Source organism: Lottia gigantea (assembly GCF_000327385.1).
Source record: "Lottia gigantea unplaced genomic scaffold LOTGIsca_33, whole genome shotgun sequence".
Classification (NCBI taxonomy): Eukaryota; Metazoa; Mollusca; class Gastropoda; family Lottiidae; genus Lottia; species Lottia gigantea.
In genome coordinates this window covers 1316372-1329090 of record NW_008709110.1, presented here as the reverse complement: position 1 = coordinate 1329090, position 12719 = coordinate 1316372, and the positions used below count along the sequence as shown (strand labels likewise).

The 12719-nt window shown below is 29.3% G+C and overlaps 2 protein-coding genes across 2 annotated transcripts; one reads left to right on the top strand and one right to left on the bottom strand.

The window, feature by feature from the left end:
• Positions 1–2784: 2784 nt before the first annotated feature.
• LOTGIDRAFT_190312 (hypothetical protein) lies at positions 2785–8232 on the bottom strand. Its single transcript, XM_009058253.1, has 10 exons — positions 7911–8232; positions 7480–7601; positions 6994–7143; positions 6569–6722; positions 5808–6075; positions 5363–5493; positions 4754–4904; positions 4211–4431; positions 3671–3875; positions 2785–3392 (listed from the first exon to the last, which is right to left on the bottom strand). Exons 1-10 carry the CDS (start codon positions 8066–8068, stop codon positions 3243–3245), a joined length of 1710 nt encoding a protein of 569 aa, XP_009056501.1. The 5' UTR covers positions 8069–8232; the 3' UTR covers positions 2785–3242.
• Positions 8233–8482: 250 nt separating this feature from the next.
• On the top strand, positions 8483–12168 carry LOTGIDRAFT_120032 (hypothetical protein; the record flags this gene model as incomplete). Its single annotated transcript, XM_009058252.1, has 7 exons — positions 8483–8585; positions 8956–9025; positions 9456–9610; positions 10164–10326; positions 10832–10985; positions 11265–11431; positions 12102–12168. The coding sequence occupies 7 exons, from the start codon at positions 8483–8485 to the stop codon at positions 12166–12168; spliced, it is 879 nt and encodes a 292-aa protein (XP_009056500.1).
• Positions 12169–12719: the final 551 nt, after the last annotated feature.

Genomic DNA, 12719 nt, shown 5'->3' with positions numbered 1-12719 from the left:
GGGGGGGGGGGGGGGGTCTTCAGATAATTACGTTAGGTGTTCGTAAAAAAATTATTTCATTTTACATTTATTTAACTTATTTTATTTTATATATATATATATATATTCGTTTATTTTATATATATTTATTTATTTTATATATATTTATTTATTTTATATATATTTATTTATTTTATATATATTTATTTCTATTTTATATTATATATATATATTCATTTATTTCATATTATATTTATTTTATATTATATTTATTTTATATTATATTTATTTATCTATTGATGATTACTATTCTTAAACCATCAATCGAATAATTCCAAGAAATCAACAAGAAAAAAACAACCTTAATTCAATAAAAATTTAATTATATTTAAAAGTAACAGTCATCATTATTTTGGCAATTTACTTGAGTCACAAATTTTTCAATTTGAATAGAATAATATTTAGTTTGTGGGTGCAAGATAAAATATATCATGGTTTCAATTTAGCAATTATATAATTTAGAGCACGGCGCAGATGGGCTGTAGGATATAGATTATATAATATATTATATTGTCACTTTAAGATTATAATATTTAGTTGGGGAATGTGATAGTGAAGAATATAATATATTATATTGTCACTTTAAGATTATAATATTTAGTTGGGGAATGTGATAGTGAAGAATATAATATATTATATTGTCACTTTAAGATTATAATATTTAGTTGGGGAATGTGATAGTGAAGAATATAATATATTATATTGTCACTTTAAGATTATAATATTTAGTTGGGGAATGTGATAGTGAATAATATAATATATTATATTGTCACTTTAAAGATTATAATATTTAGTTGGGGAATGTGATAGTGAATAATATATTATATTGTCACTTTAAGATTATAATATTTAGTTGGGGAATGTGATAGTGAATAATATAATATATTGTCACTTTAAGATTATAATATTTAGTTGGGGAATGTGATAGTGAATAATATAATATATTATATTGTCACTTTAAAGATTATGATATTTAGTTGGGGAATGTGATAGTGAAGAATATAATATATCATATTGTCATTTTAAAGATTATAATATTTAGTTGGGGAATGTGATAGTGAAGAATATAATATATTATACTGTCACTTTAAAGATTATAATATTTAGTTGGGGAATGTGATAGTGAAGAATATAATATATTATATCGTAACTTTAAAGATTATAATATTTAGTTGGGGAATGTGATAGTGAAGAATATAATATATTATATCGTAACTTTAAAGATTATAATATTTAGTTCGGGAATGTGATAGTGAATAATATAATATATTATATTGTCACTTTAAGATTATAATATTTAGTTGGGGAATGTGATAGTGAAGAATATAATATATTATATTGTCACTTTAAGATTATAATATTTAGTTGGGGAATGTGATAGTGAATAATATAATATATTATATCGTAACTTTAAAGATTATAATATTTAGTTGGGGAATGTCTGATGCTTTCCTACTCTGATATATATAATCAGTTTGTATGGACAATATTTAGTTTTTCTACCATGTTAGTTAAATAAATATAAATATATATCAATTGTTATGAATGTAGATTATATCAGAGTTTGTTTTAAATAATAAAATAGTTTATATTTTGAGTGTTAACTATATTTTAATTACTTGACTATAAGATAGTAAAGTGGGTCATGCTCACTTTAGATTGCGGTTGGTAGAATGAGAAAAGGGATCTTTATATTTCATGTAGGCCTATTCAGGATCACAGGGGGATTAACTCTGGGCTTAAAAGTTATTTTTTGATATACAATTCTATCACATACCTACAAGATCACAGGGGTAAATATGCTCAAATTGGAACTTAACTTTCCTGATGTCTACAAATACACATACCCCAATTATTTCAAAAACGGTTAAAAACCCTCGATTCGGTAGCAATTCCCAACTCCAATCACAAGACAAGAGTAATGTAAATGAATGCTGGTAGTCATGTGATTATCTTTACAACCCTGTCGACATGTTAAACTCATCTAATATTTAAAGATAGCAAGCCAGGGAAAGATATAAACTCCTACTGGCAGCTTTGATTATGAATAAAAATATTTGGTAGTACAGTAACAATCACCAGTATCAAATATTCAACCTTCAGTCATATACTAAACAATATTATTATATATTATAAGTTTTGTCAATATAGGCAAGAACTGTGTCTTTTAGTGTCTAGGAGCACAAAATTGAAAGTATTTAAGAACGAGGTCAATAACTCATATAACATTTTTTAATTTTTTTTGATTTTCAATAGGGTTCGAAACCAAGTTTCGACAAAATTGTGGCAATAACTCATACTAAATATTTTGTGATTTTGATGAGTTTCAAATGGGTTCATCCTTGGTGATTACAACCACTCACACCAGTGTTTACAGACAAATGTGGACAGAAGGACGGATATGGGAGAAGCTTATTTCACTTGGGCCCATAAGAATCAAAAACTTCCCACGGCTAAAGGATATTCACACATCACAAGCATTCAAGAAACAAAATTCAACTACAAGAAGGAAATTGAACAGAGTGTGTACATTAGATCTTTACCACTCAGACCCATAGCTACAGGGGGACAAGGGAACAAATCTGACTACTGACCAATTCCATTACTACCATTACCATACACAATGACCCCCTCCCCTACAATCAGGTCTGTTCTTGCAAGGTGTTTTGTAGACTTTCTTTCAGAACAGAAGTCCAAGACTTCATACCTTGGTTGACAAGCAAACTAATGACATTCTAGTGAAGTGATGTGCAGATAGGAGCATTTATAACAAAGTTATAACCAAATAACTTTAATAGTATAAGTTATAGGTAAAGATATATTACTAAAATGTACAATATTCAGGAAGTTAAATTTACAGTATTTCACAGTAAAAATTGTGTATAAAACAAAATTATCTAAAACAATATATACAATTATCAAAATTAACAAACTAAACATGTACAGATTTTCAGTGAAAAAAAACCTGCTTTTCCTTTGTCATAACGGCATTGTTTTGATCATGCAAGGTAACTTGAAGAAATATATATAGTGACTGTGACATATTCATGCTTTACCAAGTTAGTCGCTTGATTAAATGCTGATCATGCGTATGCCAAGTATCGTTCAGTGGTTTGATTTAATCATCAGGGTACACCTGATTGGTAAAATGTTTTGATCATGCCAGTACCCCTAGTAATGTGCTCTGATCATGCCAAGTATTGCTAATAAACTTTACTTATCAATCTCTTATTAGTAGTTATAGGAGCAAGAGTTAATGGTGGTTTACTTTTATCATCATGTAATTTACTATAGATGGCTGTTTGAGTTGAAGATGGAACATTCTTCAATAATTGATCAGCATAAAACATGGCCTTAAAGATACAAAAACATAATTGTAAAACTTTATGAGATAAAGTCAAAATATACTATAGAATAACATGAATATTAAATAAAGCCCTGAAACATGTGTACTCAGAGTTTCATGCTGTTCAACATGTTTCAGGTTCTGTTTAAATATTTCTAGTTCTATATTGCTCTATTAATGTATTGAGAGCTTTTTTTTTAAACAGCTTTAACATATCAATTTCATTTTTTTGTGAAAAAAATTCCCAGTTTCTGTATTATAGCTTGAAGATATATTCCTACATACCTTAGGTGCACTAACTGTTTGTATAGCCACTGACTTAGTCATAACTTTTCGTAATGACCCCAGTCTTGTGGTAGCTGATAAAGATCGTATTTTATCTAAATGGGAAGGTATAGTATGTTTAGGTCGAGGTATTAAACCTAAATCACCCAAACTATAGTGAGCAATATTACCCCCTGATTTACTGATAGGAGACATCTCAACTTGCCTGTAATATAAAAAAAGAGAAAATTAGTAAAACAGCTACCACTGGTCATTACTTAGGGTTAACCAATTTGTGGTTCTTCAATTTCAGAGATGATATCTTTGTTTTTTTCAGATTTTGTAATCAGATTTTAATGATTGATGTTTTGTTATGGCTCTTAGATAAAATTTTTTTTAAATGACCTGTTCTTGTGATAAAAACTACGATGATGGACATATACCATTATGGGTGATCATTTTAACAAGTCATACATATATAATTACTGTGTCTGAGAGACAAGATTCAACATATGATTTCTTCAAAACTGAATATTGGAAACAAAATTAGTATAAACATACCCTTTTCTTATGCCCATTCTACTACCACCACTATTAGTAGATAACTTGGTCAAACTCTTTACTTGTTGTTCAAAATGTTTACCTAGATCACCAGGTAATGGACCAATACCTATAGCAGCAGCACTGTTTAATAATATCAGTAACTGTTCTAATAATTGATCTCTTCTTTCTATTTCAAAATCATCATCATCTAGATCATTTTCTTCATCAGGTTCAGTTTTCTGGGTAAAATAGAGATGGTGAATGTAAAGATTAATTTCTAAAAGCTGAACATTCTCAGAAATTCTAATCCAGTTATCACCATGAATGGGACAAAATTTGACTTTTATTTGATAAATGTGACTTTTATTTGATAAATGTTACGAATGTTCACCAGTCCAAAAATTGCAATCAAATTGACACTTTTTTGATGACTAGTTAAGGCAACAATTATTCAAGAGACAAGTCAAAAATTGGTTTACATTCAAAGTTTCTATAATGAAGATATTTGACTAAGTACACAAACTTGAAAATGAAAATGGTGGGAAACACCATGAAGCTTACCCTCAATGCTACTCTCAAAGCATGAGCAGCATCTTTCATTACTTGATCAACTTTAGCTCTATTGTTTCTAGTATCATTCAATGTCTCTATTGTTTTTTCTAGTTGTTCTTCTAGCTGTTCATTTTCTTTACTTAAACCCTGGATTTCTTCTCTACAAATATTGATGCACTCATTAAATAAACAAAAATAGGATTCATTCAGTTTGAATCATTTTTAACCTTGGTATTAATTTAATTTTTAAAAAATTGTTATATCATGTCATATGGTCTGTATATTTATCAAAAAAGTATTGATCTAGTCTTATTAGGACAGGTGTCTTGAAATTATAATAAATACAAGACTAGCTCTATCAAAAATACCAACTTGACAGGGATTATATAAAACATAAAATACAAACATTTCCATCTAATGCTTAGACAGAACAATGTCTTTTTGTGAGAGTGGAATAGTTCAGATGGAAGTGAGTTGGATTGTGGTTCGCTAGGTGATTGGGTACTATAAGTTGAATCCTCTTCAAGGTAACAAATATCCTGACGTCACCTCCTGATATCAATATACACCAAGCTAGAGAATCAGTTAAATTACAAACTACAGTGAAACTCAAATTACCTTGATGATTCTATTTGTGAACGTAATAATTCAGATTCATTCTCTAATTCCTGATATTCAGATTCTCGTAGTTCATATTCACCAATCATAGCTTCTTGATTACGACATTTCTCAGTCAACATACGAATCATCTGCAACAGTGAATAAAATAGTTTAAAATTTATGTATCTACATCTGACTTGACTTATGAAAATGTGGAATGCAAAACCAAATCTTTTTAAATTTCAAATTTTCTCCAATAGGTTTATTTTCCTGTGGGCTCATAGGCAAGTATAACAGAATCTTTGATGAAAATTTTGAACCTTATGGGGTAATTAAGACAATGAAGTGTGCAAGCATCTAACTCACAGAGCCACTACAACTAGGACCTTCTTCCAGGATAGTGAGGAGTTGTCACCACAGTTAAACACCAAACACAATCTCTATCTTTCAATAATATCTTTACCTTAATATTGCTATGATTTTTCTTAGCCAATTCCTTTTCATTAACTTCCAGCATTTCAATCTGTTGTCTACATTTTTTCTCTCTAGCTTTATAATCATCAGTTTCTCGTAAAGTTTCTTGTGTTTTATCAGACATTTTACCAAGCTGAGCATTAATTGAGACATTTTCTCTTATTGTACGTTTGGTAGTTTCTGCCATTTGTTTATTAGAAACTTTACGGAATTCTGCAGCCACAGTATTTACTTTAACTATCATATCTTTCTTTAATCTACAAATACCGATAAACAAATCATATATCACAGTTGAGATAAAAAAAAACAGGCATATGAGCTTTATTTCACAGGAGTCAATTTCAGATATCCATAGTTTCTGAATTCGTCACAAAATGCAAAGTGAAAGTATAGACTGATATCATTTCTGTTATTAACTCTTTCAACACTAGCTTCCACATCATTACCATTGACTGAACATTACAGATTGACAATAAAAGACATCCATCTTTGCATAAGCTTATGAGACTTTGAGTCCTTATGGGAATTCAAGAGAGCTTTCAAAGCTCTTCTCATGTCATGGATACAGCTTTTAATTGCATCTAATGTCTATGATTCCTGTAATTCCAGCAAAAACTAACACACTCTGATCACAAATACTAATTTAGTAAAATAGTAATTGAGGTGGTAATGTCAATGTTTTTATACAGTCTGAAACATCTTTTGAATCCTTAATTCTTCAAATACGTCAATAATTAGTACGCTACTCACCTGTCTTTATCAATGACATTTTTCTTCTCCAATTCATAAATTATATTTTTATGATCTTCATCCTTTTTAGCTAAAGCTTCTTCCATCATAGCAAACTTATGTTTTAAATCTTCTTTCTGAACCTTGAATTCTTCCAATGATGCCAATTTTCCACCTAATGATGAAGGTACAAACAATCAATATCAGAATCTTTCATTTATTTATTCTCTGCATCCCAAAGTTTATTCAAAATTTACATTAGCATACAGCACTCCAAACTCCAATATTTCAGATTATGTATGTTTCTGTACGTATAATGTTCGGTACATGTCAGTAGAGTTTACACAAAATGCAAACACCACCAAAAACACAATAACATACAATGAGATGGATGATCAAAAGTAGAAATGTAAATATCATTTCTAGTTGAAATTAGAAAGGCTTACCTAATATCATATTTTCTGATGTAAGATTGTCTTTCATTTCTTGAAATTCAGATCGTAATTGTTGGAGTTGACTTTCATACTCTCTTTTCTCAGTATCTTTAGCTTGGCCTAATCCAACTAATCTATCATTTAAATCTGCTATCTCATCAGCTAAATTATATCACAGAAACAGGTATCATACATAGTGTTATCTCTTTTAAAATAAACATACTCATAATAATACATTCTAGACAGGAATTTGTAAGCTTATATTCTGTTGAATTATTTTTATTGTTTCATTTTAAGATCCCTTGGCAATCAGAATATAAAAAATTAGTACCCTATTGAAACTATCCCGGAAATTTCATTTGCCAATCTTGAGCAAAAAGAGATTTTACTTTTTAAACATACCGTACCGGTACCATAGTTTAAAATCAATTGTACTGGTAAGCTTATACATGCATTGTGGTATTATTTCTTTAAGTTTTATGTTTGAATTCAACTTACTCTTTTGTTCAACTTGCTTTTTCCAGAATGAGACAATTTCTCTTTTGTCTGTATCCATCTGTTCAAATTTCTCATGAAATTGTCCATTAGCCACTGATAATTCATCACAGCGTTTTTGATATCTGAAAACAGAAAGAAATTCTAAAATATAAAGTATAAGCTTAATTCTAAAAGGGCAAAAACTTGGTTGCACTTGATTTTGGTAATGGTTGACCAGCTTTCTAATTTAGACTGACTCCAAAATATTTTACAGTCTTCATTATAATTTTCTCTCACAAAGTTCTGACCCAAAACATCAGTCCAACTTGGTCCAAGGCAACAGCCTTCAGTTCCAGACTGGAGAGCCTTCCTAAAAGTCCAGAAAACATTGTTGACTACATTTACAAAACTGGTAGGAATAATTATAAAAAGAAAAAAGAATTTTTGATTACCGTGCAAGCCGATTTTCAAGATCTCTGATCTGGATTAAGAAAAATTCTTTGCTCAGTTCATTAAGTTGGGTAATTTCTCCCGATTTTGAGGCTGATGATTTTCCCGATTTTTTTCCAGATTTCTTCTTTTTTCCACTCTTTTTCTTTTTCGGGGGCATTTTGATCTGTCTACAGGCAACAAAAGTCCAAAATTAGTAATGCCAGACTTTACTTCCTTTGCACTTAACGCTTTTCTATCAGAAAAATAGATGACGAAGATTACAAACAAGGTAAACTGAACTTAATTCACAAGATCAACGTTAAAGTCCACCATCTTTGTTACTATAAACAATGACGTCATCAACATGGAAACGTAGTCTTGATTATCAAGAGACTTAATCGTAACCAAAGGTTCATATTAATCAATTTGAAATATATTCCAACAGTCATGAAATCTTTTGAAAAATCCAGCACCTGAAATGATAATAATTCAAAAATGCAATATACAGAAAATCAATATGAAAAATATAAGTAAATTTTTCGTATAATATTTACATATGGGTACAAAACATTCTCATCACGTGATAAACAAAATGGCTGCGCCCAAAGAATGGAAGAAAATCTTGTATGAAGATCAAAATAAACCTGATAATTATGTGGACGATAAAAGTTTTCTCCGAGAATTAAAGAAAAACAGTAAGCTATAGAATAAATTGTCGGTGACTGTCCTCCACAATTGAAGAATACGAATTTCACACAAATGTGAGGGGAGGGGGACAAATGGATACCCTAAACGAGCTGGTAAAGGTTTGATTGACCAAAACATTTTTAATTGCAGGAAGTTTCAAAATAATCTGTAAGGTGCTTACAATATGTGATTGGAAAAGGTCCTGTTCCACTGATCTCAATCATACAGTATGAAAGTGAAACGCGTCATGAACTCTGTTCCACCTTGTTTTATTTAATATCCGTTTTAATTGCTTGGAAACCGAACGTAGAACTCACCAAGCGAGTGGAACAAAAATATTTACCACTTATAATTACGTTTTGAAAATATTTTTTGTAGAACACATCAGAAGCTATGAATATTGGCCTACTGTCAGTGATTCAGGATGTATCACTCAACAAATAAGCAGGTAAAAAGATTTACTCAATAAGATGAAAGATACTGAAAAATCAAAGTGATACAATTGTCTTATTACTGAATTCCTCTGTTATACCCATTCAAAATTAAACAAGTTACTTCCAATACAGTACATGACCTTCTCTGAGGTATTGTCGTACTAATTTGCGTGAGAAAATATTAACAATAGCTTGTACTTTTGTTGTTACTTTTGTTTGGTTGGAAATATTCTATTGCTTGGTAAAGTTTTAACCATAATAATATCCATTTGGTTATCATGGAATTTTTAGGTTATGAAAAAGTTAATTCATATTAGTTTTGTAACTTATTGAAACACTCATTCTTGCAATATAAGTCACACTATAAGCTATTTTGAATATGGACATGAAACTATGACTTGCCTAAATACCATAACATATTTTTGTATTAATTGTTTATTTCAGTGTATGTATATTTGTGGTGATATTTATGTATATGGATAATAAACAGTTAAAACCAGATGAACTGTTTATAGTTACAACAATATTAACTATAATTGGCTACATTTGTTATGTAAAATTAGAAAATTCTTCTAATACTACTAGATCTAACAGAACTGGTACGTCCCTCTCATTTATCATTGGATATTTCCTAAAATATAAATAGAATTGTGCATTATCTTCTTTTGTTGTATAGATAACTAGTGTAATCAGGATACGGCAATGCTTCCAGAATTTAACTTTTAACATGGATTGATTCCCCATTGCATGGGCATATAGCTTTTGATGTATTTCGGCAAATAAAGTTCAAAGTTTCAATCAAAGTACATACTATTTCTCATCTTTGTCATCAGCTCAATTAGGTGCCTAACAATAGGATATATAACTTTCTTTTATTTCATGTTATTGAATAAGATATATAGACTACAGTTACAAGAAAGATAGAAACAGTCATATTTTACTTTCACATCTTTCAAAACTCTTGACATTGTTGTTTCCAGGATGATTTATATAAGATGATTTATATAAAAGTCAACATAACCAAGCACTAACAGACTGTGCTATGGAACCTAAATACAAATAATGTACCCCTGTGTTCTTTTATACACCAGCTTAATGTGGATGGTAATAGTCGGGGCCCATGTTTTATCTTAGTATTTATTATTTTGATAGTATGTGATGATATGAAGACTAGTATAATGTTTGGTGGATTTAGTTTTAGTTTATCACCAGTATTAGTATCATTAACAGAAACTATTAGTACTGATACTATTTATGCTATGACCAGTATGATGATGATAGCTAATATTTTATTCTATAATTATTCAGCTGATCAGTAAGTTAATGTTTTATTTTAATTCATGGGTATAAAGTAGAAGTTAAGGAGGCCCATTGGCTCAACACGCTTGGTACATGTTCTCTAATTTGGAGATTTGGTATTCAACATACAGTCTGCACAAATTGATGATGCACAGATAGACATTTGGGAACATAATCAGTATAATATTTTGTCCACTGCTAAATAATCTAGTCTAATTGACATAGAGGCTGCAGATAATTAGTACTTAAAGCTCTTGTCAAAAAGACTGCAGAAATGTAGGACTACATCTTTCATTCCTGTATCACGAAAGGGAAGTTTGTAGTCTGCGAAAAAGATAAAGTGTTTGAAATAGATAAAGAATAAAAATAGTGGAAATTTCTTGTTTTATAGTGTGATTACATGAACTTGTATTTGAATGATAAATGTAAATATTTCTTAGTATAATTAAATGAAATAATTTGCATTTTATTTATTAGTGAATAGTGAATTTATTTATTGTGATGTTTTTTTTTATTTTCAGAGATGATGTGCCTGGCACTCTGTCATTAAATGCAGCTACATTTGCTTCAATATGCTTAGCATCAAGATTAAATACAACATGGCATGCATTTTCTATAGTTTTATTTTCTTTTGAGTGGTTTGCTTTATGGCCATTATTAAGACATAGATTGAAGGTATGGTTTCTTTTGTTCTATGTAATTCTTAAAAACCTTCAAAACAGATATGTTTGCATCAAACTTGCAATTATACTTGGTTAAGAATTAGGATGGACATTAATGCCATAAATTTCCTTATATGTTAAAGCTCTTTTCTCATGAACACTTAGTCAAGACAATTTATTTCGATTACACTATGCCTCATAGTAAGTAAACTTTTTTTATTATTATTATTTAAAATTATTTATAAATTACTTTTAAAGTATATATTTCCATACATACTATTGTTTTTTTCAGACAATATATCCAAAGTGTAATAATACAATAACAGTAGTACTAGGATTACTAGCATTAGTATTTTTACTATCTACTACTATACCAGGTGCTATATTGTTTCTCAGCATACATATATTTATCAATTTCATCTGTCCTGCCTTTTTGAAAATATTACAGGTTCGGAAAAAGTAAGTTACTGCATTATATTTAACACTATTACTTCACAGTAAATTGGCATTACGTTCCTCTTTTTTTTTTAAATTATAAGAATAAAAGTAATATTATGTATAGAGCATAAGGTTATGAAATTGGTAAAGTGAATCTTAACGATTCCTTGTGACCACATCCAAATTGACCTTTCATTTGAAAAATTGAACAGATATTTGATATTTTATCAAAGTTTATATCTGATTTCTGACAATATAAAGGGAAATAATTCTAAATGACAAATCAGCTATTGCTCAGTAAATGGAGACTTGAGTTCATGTTTTAAAGCTTAGGGCCATATGCAGCGCTCGTACTTTACCTAAACTTTGACTAAAGTTAGACTTAAGTAGTGACTTGAATAATAAGGATTACTGGAAAAATTTATTGCAGGAATAATAACTAATGCCTTTATGTTTTTTATTTGAAAAAAGAGGAATTATTGTTGATTTCCAAACTTTTAATTAAATCACAAAAAATCAGTAAAACTTTCTGTATTCTGTAATTTTTGGTAATGGAAGCAAAAGTAACATAGTCTAATTGTTTTGTGTTGCACCCACATTTACTTATATTACCTTCAGTTTGTATGATGAAGATTGGCGTGTATGCAAGTGATCCATCAACTTTTTTTTGTAATATGTGTTTCTGTTTCAGTAATATCTATGGACCCTGGGATGAAGCTCAACCTGGATTACAGAATGTAAAATCAAAAAGTTCGTGATAATGTGTGATTTACATCATAGACTGTGATAATTCATTCCTTTCATTTTTAAATCTGTTATGTCATTATCTCATATCATCTTTACTTATCATGCCATTATCTCATATATGTTAACCTATCGTGTCATTATCCCTTTTTTTCTCAACCTATCACATCATTATCTCATATATCTTGACCTTTCATCTTATTATATATTTTTTTTTAACCTAGCATGTCATTATCTGATATATCTTAATCTTTCATATCATTATCTCATATATTTTAATCTTTCATGCCATTATCTTATATTTTTTCACCTTTCATGTCATCATCTCATTATATTTTAACCTATCACATCATTATCTCATATATCTTAACCTTTTATGCCATTATCTAATATGTCTTAACCTTTCATGTCATTATCTCATATATCTTAACCTTTCATATCATTATCTAATATGTCTTAACCTTTCATGTCATTATCTAATATGTCTTAACCTTTCATGTCATCATCTCATATGTCATAACCTTTCATGTCATTATCTCATATATCTTAACCTTTCATGTCATTA

What these genes read in the sequence shown, in the direction of transcription:
- LOTGIDRAFT_190312 (XM_009058253.1), bottom strand. Translation starts at nt 8,068, where the DNA reads ATGCCCCCGAAAAAGAAAAAGAGTGGAAAAAAGAAGAAATCTGGAAAA. An exon ending in AAAGCAAGTTGAACAAAAGA is followed by an intron (nt 7,144 to 7,479) that starts GTAAGTTGAATT and finishes GATATAATTTAG; the next exon opens with CTGATGAGATAGCAGATTTA. An exon ending in ATCAGAAAATATGATATTAG is followed by an intron (nt 6,723 to 6,993) that starts GTAAGCCTTTCT and finishes CTTCATCATTAG; the next exon opens with GTGGAAAATTGGCATCATTG.